General features: G+C 58.2%; 5 protein-coding genes across 5 annotated transcripts; all 5 read left to right on the forward strand.

Moving 5' to 3' along the window:
* Positions 1-1,714: 1,714 nt before the first annotated feature.
* Positions 1,715-2,404, forward strand: LMXM_08_0040 (conserved hypothetical protein; the record flags this gene model as incomplete). The annotated part of the gene is made up of 1 exon (XM_003872517.1): positions 1,715-2,404. The coding sequence occupies one exon, from the start codon at positions 1,715-1,717 to the stop codon at positions 2,402-2,404; it is 690 nt and encodes a 229-aa protein (XP_003872566.1).
* Positions 2,405-3,528: 1,124 nt separating this feature from the next.
* Positions 3,529-3,756, forward strand: LMXM_08_0050 (hypothetical protein; the record flags this gene model as incomplete). Its single annotated transcript, XM_003872518.1, has 1 exon — positions 3,529-3,756. One exon carries the CDS (start codon positions 3,529-3,531, stop codon positions 3,754-3,756), a length of 228 nt encoding a protein of 75 aa, XP_003872567.1.
* A 1,608-nt stretch (positions 3,757-5,364) lies between these two features.
* LMXM_08_0060 (putative phosphoglycerate mutase protein) lies at positions 5,365-5,922 on the forward strand (the record flags this gene model as incomplete). Its single annotated transcript, XM_003872519.1, has 1 exon — positions 5,365-5,922. One exon carries the CDS (start codon positions 5,365-5,367, stop codon positions 5,920-5,922), a length of 558 nt encoding a protein of 185 aa, XP_003872568.1.
* Positions 5,923-6,536: 614 nt separating this feature from the next.
* LMXM_08_0070 (uncharacterized protein) lies at positions 6,537-8,426 on the forward strand (the record flags this gene model as incomplete). Its single annotated transcript, XM_003872520.1, has 1 exon — positions 6,537-8,426. One exon carries the CDS (start codon positions 6,537-6,539, stop codon positions 8,424-8,426), a length of 1,890 nt encoding a protein of 629 aa, XP_003872569.1.
* A 1,460-nt stretch (positions 8,427-9,886) lies between these two features.
* LMXM_08_0080 (putative ATP-dependent DEAD/H RNA helicase) lies at positions 9,887-11,944 on the forward strand (the record flags this gene model as incomplete). Its single annotated transcript, XM_003872521.1, has 1 exon — positions 9,887-11,944. The coding sequence occupies one exon, from the start codon at positions 9,887-9,889 to the stop codon at positions 11,942-11,944; it is 2,058 nt and encodes a 685-aa protein (XP_003872570.1).
* Positions 11,945-12,798: the final 854 nt, after the last annotated feature.

The raw sequence follows: 12,798 nt of genomic DNA on the forward strand, positions 1-12,798 counted from the left end.
GACTCGAGCTTATCTGCTCATTGTGCTTTGTGCTTTCCCTGACACAACACAAGGAGGGGTGGAGGGGGTTGGCGTGTAGTATGGGCGGCTGAATCCATTTCGAGGCAGTGAGGAAGACGAGCAACCCCGAAGAAAAAGGACAGTCGTCGTGGGGGGGCAAACAAAGAGGAACAGGCACATGTAAAGACGACGTATTCCAGCTCTATTGTCCACTCAATGTGTTGGCGGCGTTTTTCGTCTTGGCGAAAAGAGATGAGGAATGTCGAATGTGTGGTGGTTCAACTGTTGCTGTTGTTTCGTTTTTTTTTTCCCTTTCCTCTTCAGTGCCATACCGTTCTCTCTCCCTCTCTCTCTCTCGATGCTTCTTGTGTTGTTGAATGTATTCCTAATCCTTCACCAGCGTCGGCTCCTCTCCTCTCTCGGGTTGCACCCGCAACGGATGAACTCGGCCCTTTTGTTGTTGTTCTCCTCTCTCCTTCCTCTTGCGTTGGCTTTGTTCTTTTTTTTTTTGGGGGGGGGGGATGTTTCGCTCTCCTTCTCGTTTCTTCTTTTTTGCGGCTGCTTTCGCTTTTTACTTTTGTTTGCGTGGGAGGTCTCCGTATACTGTTCCGCCAAGCAGCTCAGGTGGTGCTGTGCAGGCACGCTTTTCGGCTGCGTTGAGAGTGACGCGAGTGGTGACGGCGAGGCTACGAGTGATGTCTCGAGGTACTTTGTTTATTGTATCGCGTTCACCCAGGGAAAAAGGTAGCGCAGCTGAGGTTGGTTCGCTTTCAAAAAAAAAGAGCTGTTCTCATATCGCACAGCTCACTTTGCTTCCTTCCAGCCCTCATCGCTGTCTTCCCGTGAGCTTTTTTTTTCTTATCTTGTGAAGGATTGTTCTGTGCTGTTAGTTTCTGCCTGGATGTGGAGAGAGGTGATTCGGTAGTGTGTCTGTGCCTTTGTGCACTGGTTGTGCCCCTCCCACCCACCCACCCACCCACCCCTCTCACCCCGAGGCTCGTTTACGAGTGGTGCTGTAGCGAACGAACGTGCTAGTTGTGCTCATCGTGTGGTGTATATCTGTTTAGTCCGCGGATTGGAAGACAGTGATTCAACATGACCCGCTCGACTAAGAGACCCTGGAGACGTCGCTGTCTGAATGGGGCTGCATCTTTTGGCGGCACCAATGGCAGCTCTGAATTCATCTGCGGTGTTTCCGTTTCTCCTCTGGTGTGACGGGTCGTCTGCGAGTACGGAGATGATGGGCAAATTTGGCCGGGCGGACGGATAGGCGACGGTGCGATGCCGGTAGTAATGTCGCGTGCCTGCCCACTTGTCAGCTTCTCCTTTAGAGGGTGTATGTCGGACTGCACCAGCAAAAGCGGGCTCGACATAGAAACGTGCATACCCTCGGTCCTGATCACTTGCGCGTTCCTTGCCTCTTTTTCCTTCGCCATTCTCTCTCATTCATCGACGCGTTCGGTTGAAGCCAAGTCTATCCTTTGCGCATAACGTCCCCACACGTACTACCACACCTGCAGCCTACCCTCGCGCATCACCATCGGGGAGACAAGGCCCTGTGTCAAGGAGCGCAGTTCTCTGGCACTCTTTAAGCAGTGCTGACGGAAAGGCGTTCGGAAGATGAGGGACAGAAGAAGGGATTTCGTTCGCGTCCCTCTCATACTCAGCTGGCGACGTTACACCATAGCGCCACTTTTACGTCCATACGGAGAAAATGAACTTGACCGACAACTCGATGTGGACGCTAGTCGAGGAAGCTGTCATTGAAGACAGGGGTGAGGACGAGGAGGAGGTTCTGGCGCAAATGGTACGCTCGTATCTCGCGCGGAGAGGCCTGACAGACACTCTCGCCGCCTTTGACGAGGAGCACCAGTCCTACAGGGGCTTATCGACGGCTCCCCACAATCGCGATCCGGATGCACCCAAGTCGTCAGCGTATGCGGGGGCTCTTGGCTCCACGTCGGCTGCAGATCGTGCTCGTGCGAATTCCGCTCCCCCTCGGGATGAAACTAGCGCTGGGATGGACAAACGCAAGGCAGCGCAGCTGCTCTGTCTGCAGAAGAGGTACGAGGCGGCGGCGGCGCTCATGGAGCCCTCGTCACTTGCGCGCATTCGCCTTCTGTGCATTCAGGCGCAGAGCCTAGAAGACAGACCCGCGGCGGTCTTTTACCTGGCGACCCACGTCGCACCGCTCGTCCCGTTTTGCACTGATCCTACGATGGGTCACAGAGTGTACACCGCTGCGCTGAGTAACGTGCTAAGTCCGTGCCGTGAGAGGTCTATTCCCGACACGGAGCTGCTCGCGAGGGAGGTGAACGATGAGCTGTGCGGTCGTGAGCAGCGCAGTAGCCTTCACGTGTTGTTCAATTGGGCGTACTGGCAGGAAACCTCGAACAGCGCCTGATGTAGTAAAGCATCGTTGTACGAGAAAATGGCGACCCAGTTTTTGGTGGAGGCGTCTGCGCTGCGAGCGTCGAATCGACCTCTTCTCTTGCGTGGCAGACAACTCTTCTCCTCGCGCTCGAGGTGTGATGTGGCCATGGCGCCACTACTGCTGTGCATGTTGTTTATGCACGTCGCTGCAGTGCTCTCCTGTTGTTATTGTCGTTTATTTTTTTTCTCTGTGTGTGTGTGCGCGCTCTTGTTTGCGTCACTCCGTACCTGGAAACAGCGATACAAACAGAGCATGAGAGGAGGGTGGGGTGGGGGGGGTGGGGGGCGCGAGAGCTAGTCACCCAAGCCATGTATCTACTCTCGCTCTCTCTCTCTCTCAGTTTTTATCTTTGTATGGCGAGTGAGGCAGATGCGAGGTGCCCATGTCATTTTTTCCCCACACGCTATCCGTCTCTTCTTTGCTCTCCTCTTCCGGATTTCGAATCTACCGCGGGATTCCTTTTTCGTGCTGCGGCACGTGCGCACACAAGCGAGGGAATCTCTGGATGTCCTAGAGCTCGTACAGTCGTTCTTTCTGCCTTCGCGGATTGAGGCAAGTGTCGTGGGCTCCAACAAGGACGCTGGCAGACGTCGGCCATGATTGCTGTGGGTCCCGCAATCATGCGGGTGCACGGGGGTGGTAACGTGAACCTCTTCAAACGGCTATTCATGAGGTGATAGGAACCGATTGCAATGATGATGACTGCCGTAAATCACCGCCCGTCTCCGTGGGTGTGCCCCTCCCTGTCACATTCCTCGTGGGCGTTGTTACGCTGATATGTGCCCCCGATATCCCCTTCTCCATCGCTTGGTCCTTTTTTCCATCTCCGTCATTTCTCCTGCTCCATTGGTCTACGGTTGTGCGGGGACGTGCCTGTGCGTGGCTTTGCGCTCTCGTCGACGTCTGTACGGTAATGGGAACACTGCGCACTGCATCACTTCATTAGCCTTCCTCACCCTGCGCCTTGCGATTCACCAGGTGGGCAGTGGTATCGGAGGTTTCCATTTCCTCTTGTAGGCTCGTACTCCCTTTCAATCATATTCGTATTGATTTAGCTCATTGTTACTTCGCGTTCGAGCATCCGTGTCTCCATCATGGCATCCATCAAGGAGCTGAACGACCGCCTGACGAAGCAGCCGTACGTCTCTGGCTACACGCCAAGCGTCGACGACGAGAGGCTTTTTCGTGAGATCTTTGGCGACAATGTGAACGTAGTCCAGTGGGCTGCACGCATGGCGACGTACTATCCCAGTGAGCGTGCCAAGATGCAACCCATTCCCGTCGAGTCAGAGGACTCCTCGGAGATTGAATACGACGATTGATATGGCTTTGCGCACGCGTCGAGTAGGATAGCGTTTGGTTGTGTGCACGAGCAGCTGCCACAGTACCGCGTGGCTCGGCTGCAGCGACACTTTTAGTCGGAGCGGGCAATGCAGGAGAGGGGTAGTTTCAAAGACCACCATTCATCGATATACAGGAAGCTCGTTGCCTGCGCGTCCGTCTGTCCTGCGGCGTTGACGTAAGACTGCGGTACGCGTGCGCACACACGTGTCTCACGGTAGGCCACACATGAAGTCCCCGTCGTGCTGTCTATTTGGTTTCGGGGTGTACGCATTGTTCTTGTTGCACGCCACCCCTCCCCCCCACACACACGCGGTGTGTTGGCCGGCGTGCGTGTGTTCCTCGCTTTCTTTTTTCCATTTCCCTCATTCTATGTTGCTCCGCGGCCTGTAGGCGCACTTTTCAGTCTCAAAGCAACCATCACCAGCGGGAAGTCAGCGGTTCCGGTCAGTCGTCAGGCAGTGCTGGTGGTCGTCGTGGTGGTGGGCTGGGGGGAGCTGGTGCGTGGGCGGCGCTTCGGATGCTGCACCCCCAGCTGGAGCTTCCCCTCAACGAACAAAGAGGGAGACAACGAGGCGTTCACTGCCGTTCGTTCTTTTGTTGTTCGCTCTGTCACTCGGTCTGTCACGCGTTCGAAAAGGAGGCCGAAGAGTTGTGGGCTGCGACGCTATGGCATCGTCTTTCTGGCGTTACTTTGTACACAGATCATGTTTGCCGCACCACCACCTATGGTTGCTTGGCCACTAGCCTACCGACGACACAATCAGTGCCCTTATTTCTTCCAGGTCCTTCCTCTCTTTCCCCTTTGCTTGTCTCTCTCCCAACCCCCGCCCTCTTTCATACCCACTCGCCGTTACCGGAGTGTGGATCACCACCTTTTCCTCACACCACCACTAGACTATATGTGCCCACGTAGTACAGCCGGCGCTCTAGAATCTTGCTCGTGGGTCGGCGATGACCGAACAGGGAATGTGTGGGTGCGCATGTGATGTGACTGTGGTCGTGATAACGGACTCTGGACTGATGAGCAGCTTTCGCCGAAGGCACACTCACCGCTCATAGGTGCCTTCGTATAGAACTGCCCTAGATATCTGCCTACGCACGCAAGCAAGTGCCTGCGCCTGGTTCCTGGCTTACGCGCGCCCTGACTCATACATGGAGGCGCCGCTTTTTTTCCTTTCGGTGCCTCTGCGACGAATGGAGACAAGGCTTCTTATGTAGATATGCGCTGCTCGCGGGTCCCGGACAGCATCTGTTTGTCTGCCCCACGGTACTGTTAGCACGCAGAGGTGTGTGTGTCTATGTGTAGGGCTGCGCAGTGGCTCTTAGGCTTCGCGTTTTGTTTGCCCGACGGTGCTCCTCGACGGAAAGCGGCTTCCGACGTGCCCACCATCACTGGTTGCCCCCCCCCCCACCCTGCATTGCTTTCATCACCCCTTCCTCTCTCTGTCTGTCTGTCTCGGTGCCTGTCCTCGGTGCTTACTGTCGTTGACTACCTCTGCACAACCGCCCATTAAAACAAAGCGGGACGTTCTTTCGAGTACATCTATTGCACCTGCAGAGGCAGCAAGGCAGATTATTCGGTCATCATGGCCCACGTCCACGTCTGCCGCCACGGCCAGGATATGGACAACGTGCACGGCATTTTAAATGGACACCGCAACCAGCCGCTTTCTGAGGTTGGTCGTCGTCAGGCTGCAGCGGTTGCCAACAAGATCAAGGAGAGTGGTGTCACCTACGCCGCCATCTACTCCTCTCCGTTGCAGCGCGCTCTCGAGACGGCGTCGGCGATCGGTGCCGCCGTGAACGTAGAGGTGCAGGTGCGTGCCGACCTAATCGAACGCGACTTTGGAGTCTTGTCGGGAAAGCCGTACGCTGATATACCCAAGTACGCTGGTGATAGAGTGCTGCAGGGAGACAAGGTTCTGTACTTTCTCGAAGTTGAGGGCTGCGAGACCTTTGACAAGTGCTACGAACGGGCTCAGGGCGTGCTTGCGGATGTTAACGCGGCGCACGCTGGCGAGCACGTCCTGCTCGTGTGCCACGGTGACATTGGTAAGATGCTGCAAGCCGCAAAAGCCAAAGTGGAGTGGCAGGAAGGACTTCGACTCCCCTATTTTGCCAACACAGAGGTGATTGAGCTATAGCGTTATCGTCGACTGCGTTGGTGTTCACATGCGGCGCATACGTGTATGTTAGTGCAGGTAGGGGAGGGGGCGTAGTTGCNCTGCCCCCTCCCCCTCCCCCCCCCCCACACACACAGACACTCACAGAAAGGAAAAAATGCTACAAAATGAACTCTGGCCACGGCAGGAATCTCGCTCTGCTTGTGCGCTGCTCGCGGCACTGAAAGGCTGCCGGCTCTTGCAGGAAGAGTTGTGAGCAATCTCTTTCTGTGTGGAGTTTTTTCTCCGCATGACCTCGTGGTGCTTGCCTGTACCGTCACGTGACACCCGATCGCTGTGTCTAACGTGGGTCTGTTGTAATGGTGAGTAAGCTGTGGACCTCGCAGCACGATCGCCATCGTTTCCGGCTTCTCTTCACGTCTCCTTTCCTCCGTTCTCTGCCAAACAGCTGCATAGTGCCAGAAAAAAAACATCGCTCGGAAACACAGGCCGTCACGGCCGTCGTTGTGCCGCACCTAACCGCCACAGAGGTGCGAGGCTCACAGTTTTCGCTCTCGTCTGCCTCGCATCGTACGTACACCTAGTAGGCTTTTCTCCTGTTCTCGTTTCGTGCTTCGCTCGAAACCGCACAAGACATGCCGCCAAAACGCTGGGCAAGGCCGAACCAGAGGGGCGAAAGTGGCGAGAACGCCTACACGACCGCCGCGCTGCTACAGTTTATATGCGATGAGGTCCGCAGCAACAACTGCCTCGGCCTGTCGGAGGAGGAGCTAACCGGGATGGCAGCCGAGCTAGTGCACGTAAAGACGCGTGCAGAGGTGTCGGAGTGGGCCAGAACGCTGATGCTATCCGACACCTTTGTTGCTGAGGTGACTAAGCGGCGAGAGCAGTCGGGCCCAGCCTTTGAGGCCGAGAGTCTCTCGAACGCGCCATCCAGCTCGAGCGCATCGGCCGGGGGAGGTGCAGGTGGTACGCTCAACGTAACGAAGCGCGGCGTCGGAGGTGCGAAGCGAGGCAAGCGCGGCGTCCATGTCAATCAGAACCCCAAGACAAGCACATCCGGCGAGGCACTGAGGCCGGGCCGCTTTGAGTGCGGCTGCTTTGCCACGGTTCACAACCTGCGTGGAAGCTGTGCTAACTGCGGCCGGGTCATCTGCGAGCAGGAGGCGGACGACGTGTGCTACGCCTGTGGACTGGAGCCATCCCGATGCATCGCGTACGAGATCTCGGTCCAGGAAGGCAAGCTGAGCGAGGCGGCCCAGCAGCACAATCAGGAGGACTATACAGCAGCGGTGGAGCGGCGCGACCGCTTGCTGGAGTACGCGCAGAATCGCGCGAAGCGAACCACCGTTATCGACGACCAGTCAGCCACGCTATTCTCGCCGCAGAGTGCGTGGATGTCCCCAGAGGAGCGCCGAGGTGCCGAGAAGTCCGCCGCGGAAAGGGACCGGCAGCTCAACATCGAGCTCATGCACCGCCAGCGCGGCGCCTATCAGGTGCATATGGAGTTTGTGTCGCAGAGCCTGGCGCTGGGAGCGCGCAAGGAGAATTCCGGCGGAGCGGCCAGAGATGGCGCCGTCACGGAGGCGGGTGCGGAGGACGAGGAGCCGCACGATGCGGACGAAAGTGTCGTGCCCACCGGCGCAGAGCCGCTTCCGTCGCTGCTGCAGAAAATCTGGTACAGCCCCGACGGCACGCGAGTCGAGTCAGCGACTAGTGGCAAAAAGGACAAGAGCGGGTCTGGGCACTGCGGCAACACTGTGGACTTAAACTTGCCAGCTCAAGAGGGGTCCTCGATGCCTATGACGTCGCGACCAACGCAGCGCCGCTTCGAGGAGGTCTCTCGACGAGTACAGCAGAGCTACTTTGAAGACGATGTGGAGGTGTTTGCTGAGGAGACGGTGGAGGCGGAGAAGACAAAGTCGAAGCTGATTATTGTGCCTCAGGCGCTGCTTGAGGAAGATCAAGACGCGGCGATCGAGCACGACACTGAAGCCGCCGGTGGCTCCCCCAGCCCGCCGCTCGTGGATCCGTCTGCTGTGGCGTGGCCCTCTCGCTTCGCCGTGACATCCATAATGCGCAACACAGATGAAGGCATTTGTTTATCCATGCACCAGCCGTGGGCGAGCCTGCTTGTGGCCGGAATAAAGCGGCACGAAGGTCGCGTATGGGAGACCACGTATCGCGGCCGTCTATGGATTCACGCGGCCGCGTCACAGCCGATAAACGTGGAGGAGGTGGAGGCGCATTACTCAAAGTTTATGTCGCCAGGCCAGGTGTTCCCGAAGCACTATCCTACCAAGGTACTGCTTGGGTACGTCTATGTAACGGACTGCCTCGATCGAGAGGCGTACGAGACTGCATTCAAGCCGGAGGAGCGCCAAGAGGAGTCCCCGTACTCTTTTATTTGTGTGGAACCAAAGGCGCTACTATTTCCGCTGCCCATGAACGGCAATCACAAGCTCTTCTCTCTCGAGCACCGTGTACACGTTGCTGCGCAGAAGCAACTGGGCGAGATCGGTTGAGGGGGTGCGCACAAGGGGAGGGCGGTGACATCGGACAGGTGACCTGTGAGAGGTGCGGCGCACTTGTTGTGGGACCTCAGGCCTCCGTCTTTGGCGTTCCCCACAGTAGCCTGTAGCGGCTTCTTGTGGTGGTGATGTGTCGGGCCTGCACGACACGGGTGCCAGTGCCGCGTTTTCTACCTTGTTGCATTTTGGCAAATTCCGCTGACATCGCAGGCCGGCAGCTTCTGTCTCGCATGCACTCCCACCCACCCACCTATTGCCGCGTTCAGCGGGTTAAAAAATATGCGGAAGAAAAAGAGTCGGGCCTTGTGTTGGTGGTGGTGCGGAGCCCACGCCATGTACTCGGCGGGGGGGGTGAGGTTAGTGGTCGGGGCTCGCAAGAGATGGCGTGCACCGAATGGTTCTTTTCCACACACACTCTCAGCGCGGCCCGATCGCTTGCGGAGGGATGCGGCGTGCATAGAGAGGTGACGCCTCCTTGCCGCCACTGCTGCCGGTCTTACGAGGATGGCAAACACGAGTGGGGGACACCACAACCGCCCTTTCAGTTGCTTGCTTCTTCTTATCTTCTCCTTCCTTCGCCTCCCCCCTCCCCTACCTGTGTCTGTCGCACTCTTGCACCACTTCTGCTCTGTTTGCGCCTCACGTCAACGAATCACACTCGTGGTGCTCTGCTGACGTCTCTCCCTCTCACACCCTGTGATTGGTTCTCGTTCAACTGGGGAGCGTGTGTGGTGCAGTGGTGGCGCACCTGACACTCGCCGAGGGACTTCTAGAGGGCCGCAAAGCGCTGTCGAGCTGCAGCGCATAGCAGGCTGCGAGGGCGCTTCTCCATCGTTTTGCTTTGCTTTGTTTTAGCTGGTGTGTAGCCTGGCACCTGCTCCCTTGCTGTCTCGCCCGCCCCCCACACGGCGATGCCGAAGCGGGCACGCGATGATGGTGGCGGTCTAGTGCCATCCACTTCGGTGAACGGGGAGATGTACTCTTTCATGGACGGTGCAGCTAACGGGGGTGCCTCGTACGAGAGGCTGAGCGGTCCTCTCGACGAGGATTTCTCTTTTCTCAGCAGCGCTACCGCGACTACTTCCTCCGACTCCGGTGACTCGGAAGACGATGATGCATCGAAACGTCTTCTGTTGTACGCCAAGGTGACGGCAGGGGCAAAGGCACAAGCGGGAGATGCAACTTCTGCCACTGCACAAAATGACCCCGCCGCGTTCCTTCGAGGGGTGGGAAGCAGCTCCCGATTCACGCCTGCGAGTGCTGCCGCGGCGGCACTGAATCACCTGAAAGCGGAGCTGCTGAAGCCAGTAGCGCAGTCGACGGCCTTGACCGTGGTGAATGCGGCGGACGAGTCCGCTGACGTTCTTGCCGGTATCGTTTCGCGAAAGATACCGCCGCCGCCTGCGGGAGATGCAAAGAAGCTGCGTCAACTGACGTACGTGGACCACAGCCAGATGAACTACGCCCCCATCCGCACAGACTTCTACGTGGTGCCGCCGGACATGACGAACCTCACAGCAGAGGAGATGCGAGGACTGCTGCGGGAGCTGGATGGGGCAAAGGTTCACGGGCAGGATGTGCCGCGGCCGATTCGCTCCTGGCATGGCACCGGACTGCCGGATCGCGTGCTGGAGGTGCTGGAGGAGCACGAGTACAAGTGCCCTTTTGCGGTGCAGTCGCTCGGCGTGCCGGCGCTGATGAGCGGACGGGATTTGCTCCTCACAGCAAAGACGGGATCCGGCAAAACGCTCTGCTACGCGCTGCCGCTCATCCGGCACTGCGCGGACCAGCCGCGGTGTGAAAAGAGCGAGGGCCCGATAGGGCTGGTGCTTGTTCCCACGCAGGAGCTCGCTATGCAGGTATTCACGCTTCTCGACGAGTTGGGGGAGGCTGCTGGGCTACGCTGCGTCGCCTCGTACGGCAGCACGTCGCTATCCGACAATATTCGTCACGTCAAGGCGGGGTGTGAGCTGATGGTGGCGACGCCCGGTCGGCTACTAGACCTCCTGACAGTGAACGGCGGGAAGGCGTTGAGCCTGTCGCGCGTCTCCTTCGTCATCGTTGACGAGGCGGACCGCCTCTTCGACAGCGGCTTCATGGAACACGTGGAGGCCTTTCTGAAGAACATACGCCCTGACCGCGTAACTGGGATGATCAGCGCTACGATGCCAAAGGAGCTGCGCGGGGTAGTAGCGCAACACCTGCGGAACCCTGTTCTCATTTCTGTCGGTGGAAAACCAACGCCTGCCTCGAACGTCGAGCAGCAGTTTTTCTTTTTCGACGAGGAGGTGTACGACGCGAACAACATCAAGGCAGACATGAGCCCACGTCTGGTAAAGCTACTGGCATTGCTGGGCGATGAGGGCGGTGACGGCCAGAACCTAATCCTGGTCTTTACTCAACGGAAGGAAGAGGTGGACGAGTTGTTGGGGCGGCTCACGACGCTAGGCTACGCCAACCGCGTGGCGACACTCTACAGCGGCATGGACCCCATCGACCGCGAGTTTGCGCTGGAGCACTTTGCCCCAGGGAAGCAGTTTATTCTTGTCGCCACCGCAGTTGCAGAGCGCGGCTTGGATATACCGTACCTCGGCCTCGTTATCAACTACCGCCTGCCCAACCACTACGAGGCGTACGTGCATCGGATTGGCCGCACCGGCCGCGCCGGGCGCAGTGGGCGTGCCGTGAGCTTTTTCACTCGTGGCAAGGATGACGACATCGCTCCGGAGCTGGTGGAAGGGCTTGAGCGCGCAGAGCAGCGAGTGCCAGAGGAGTTGTACGAGGTTGCGGAGAAGGTGCGTGCGCTGCGCAAGTCTGGCGATGCACGGTACAACAGCGGCTTCTTTCGCGGCTACCGCGACGCGAAGGCGCAGCGCTTCACTGACCGCAACAAGAAGGAGAAGGTGCGCGAGGCAGCCCGCGCGGCCGGGTTAGAGCAGTTTCTCAGCTCCTCCTCGGAGTCCGACTCGGATGCCTCGAGCGACGAAGACACAAACATCACTGCGGTGCCGGTGCAATCGAGAGCCCGCGCTGCGTCGGCGGAGGAGGCAGCGGCGAACGCGATGGCGCTGACACTGCACCGTGGTGCGCAACGCAGCGCGTTGACCCTGTCCACTGCGCAGGAGGACCGCATTTCCAAGGCTCTGGCATTTGCGCAGAAAACAACCACGGCGGCCACGATAGGGGCGGACGAGGCGACGATGGTGCGTTTTCAGAGCGAGTACCCCATTAATGACTTGCCCGATGCCGTGCGTGGCAAGCTGCAGAGCGGGGCTTTTATGCGCTCCATCGCGGAGGAGACGGAGACATCATTGATCCGAAAGGGCGTGTACTTCGACCCACGCTACAAGCACTCGCGGCGGATGAAGGAGGGGGAGAAGCCGCTGTATTTCTTGATAGTGGGCAAGTCGATGGAGGCGGTGCGGGCAGCTCGCAACAAACTCGACGAGGTGAAGGCAGAGCTGCTGAGCAAACAGAAGAAGACGGGATCCGTGACTGGTGCCACGATCTAGTTGCTGAGGTGACTCTCCCCCTCTTTCTTTCGTTTGGCATCAGTGCTTGTGTGCTGTTTGCGTTTAACATTGGCACTTGACGCTCTGCCATGTCTTGCCGAGCTGTTTTTTTTTTGGGGGGTGGCGCCGAAGGTGTGCTATGTGTAGGATCTGATGTGGTCGCACTCTCTTGATGTGTGCGCATGTGTGTGTGTGTGAGTGTGTCTAGGCGCCCATTCTCAGCGAGAGGGCAACGCCCGAGGAGGAAGAGGGTGCGCAGACATACCCGGAGGGGTTCGGCTCGCGCGTCCGCTCGGCAGAGGCTGCTCTAGGGTGCCTCGTGCCCCTCACACTGAAGCACGCGTTCATGTTCACCTCTTCCTGAAGGCGCCGGCGAAAAGGGCACCCTCCCCTCCCCTCCCCCCTCCCCTTCCAACGAGAAAAGAAAAGCTGTGAAAGGCGACAGCTGCGGCTGCAACAACAACGAAGGAGACATCGGGCGACGATAGGCAATGGCCGGAGGGCGGTTACTACCCTTCTCGTAACCTTTCGGTTTTATGAGTGCGGCCGAGGTGGGAGGCGGGGTGCGGTTTTGCCGCCTTTTGATTTGATGCACGGAGGTCTATGGGATCACCCCCCCACTAAAGAAAGCCTATGTGCCCATTACGTCTGGATTCTCCGCGGCCACCCGGGCAGTGGGTGGCACGCGCCGGTGGAACAAAGTGAAACGATGCGATGGCCCGGACTGGCTGCGCATGATCTCGGCCTTTATGTGGTGTGGTCTCTCTACATCCTCTAACTGGATGCCACAGCATCCACCGGCGCACAACGAAGACGCCGACGTCTTCGCTGTCGTCATTATCGTGAATGTATGC

This window comes from Leishmania mexicana, chromosome 8 (genome assembly GCF_000234665.1).
Source record: "Leishmania mexicana MHOM/GT/2001/U1103 complete genome, chromosome 8".
Taxonomy (NCBI): Eukaryota; Euglenozoa; class Kinetoplastea; order Trypanosomatida; family Trypanosomatidae; genus Leishmania; species Leishmania mexicana.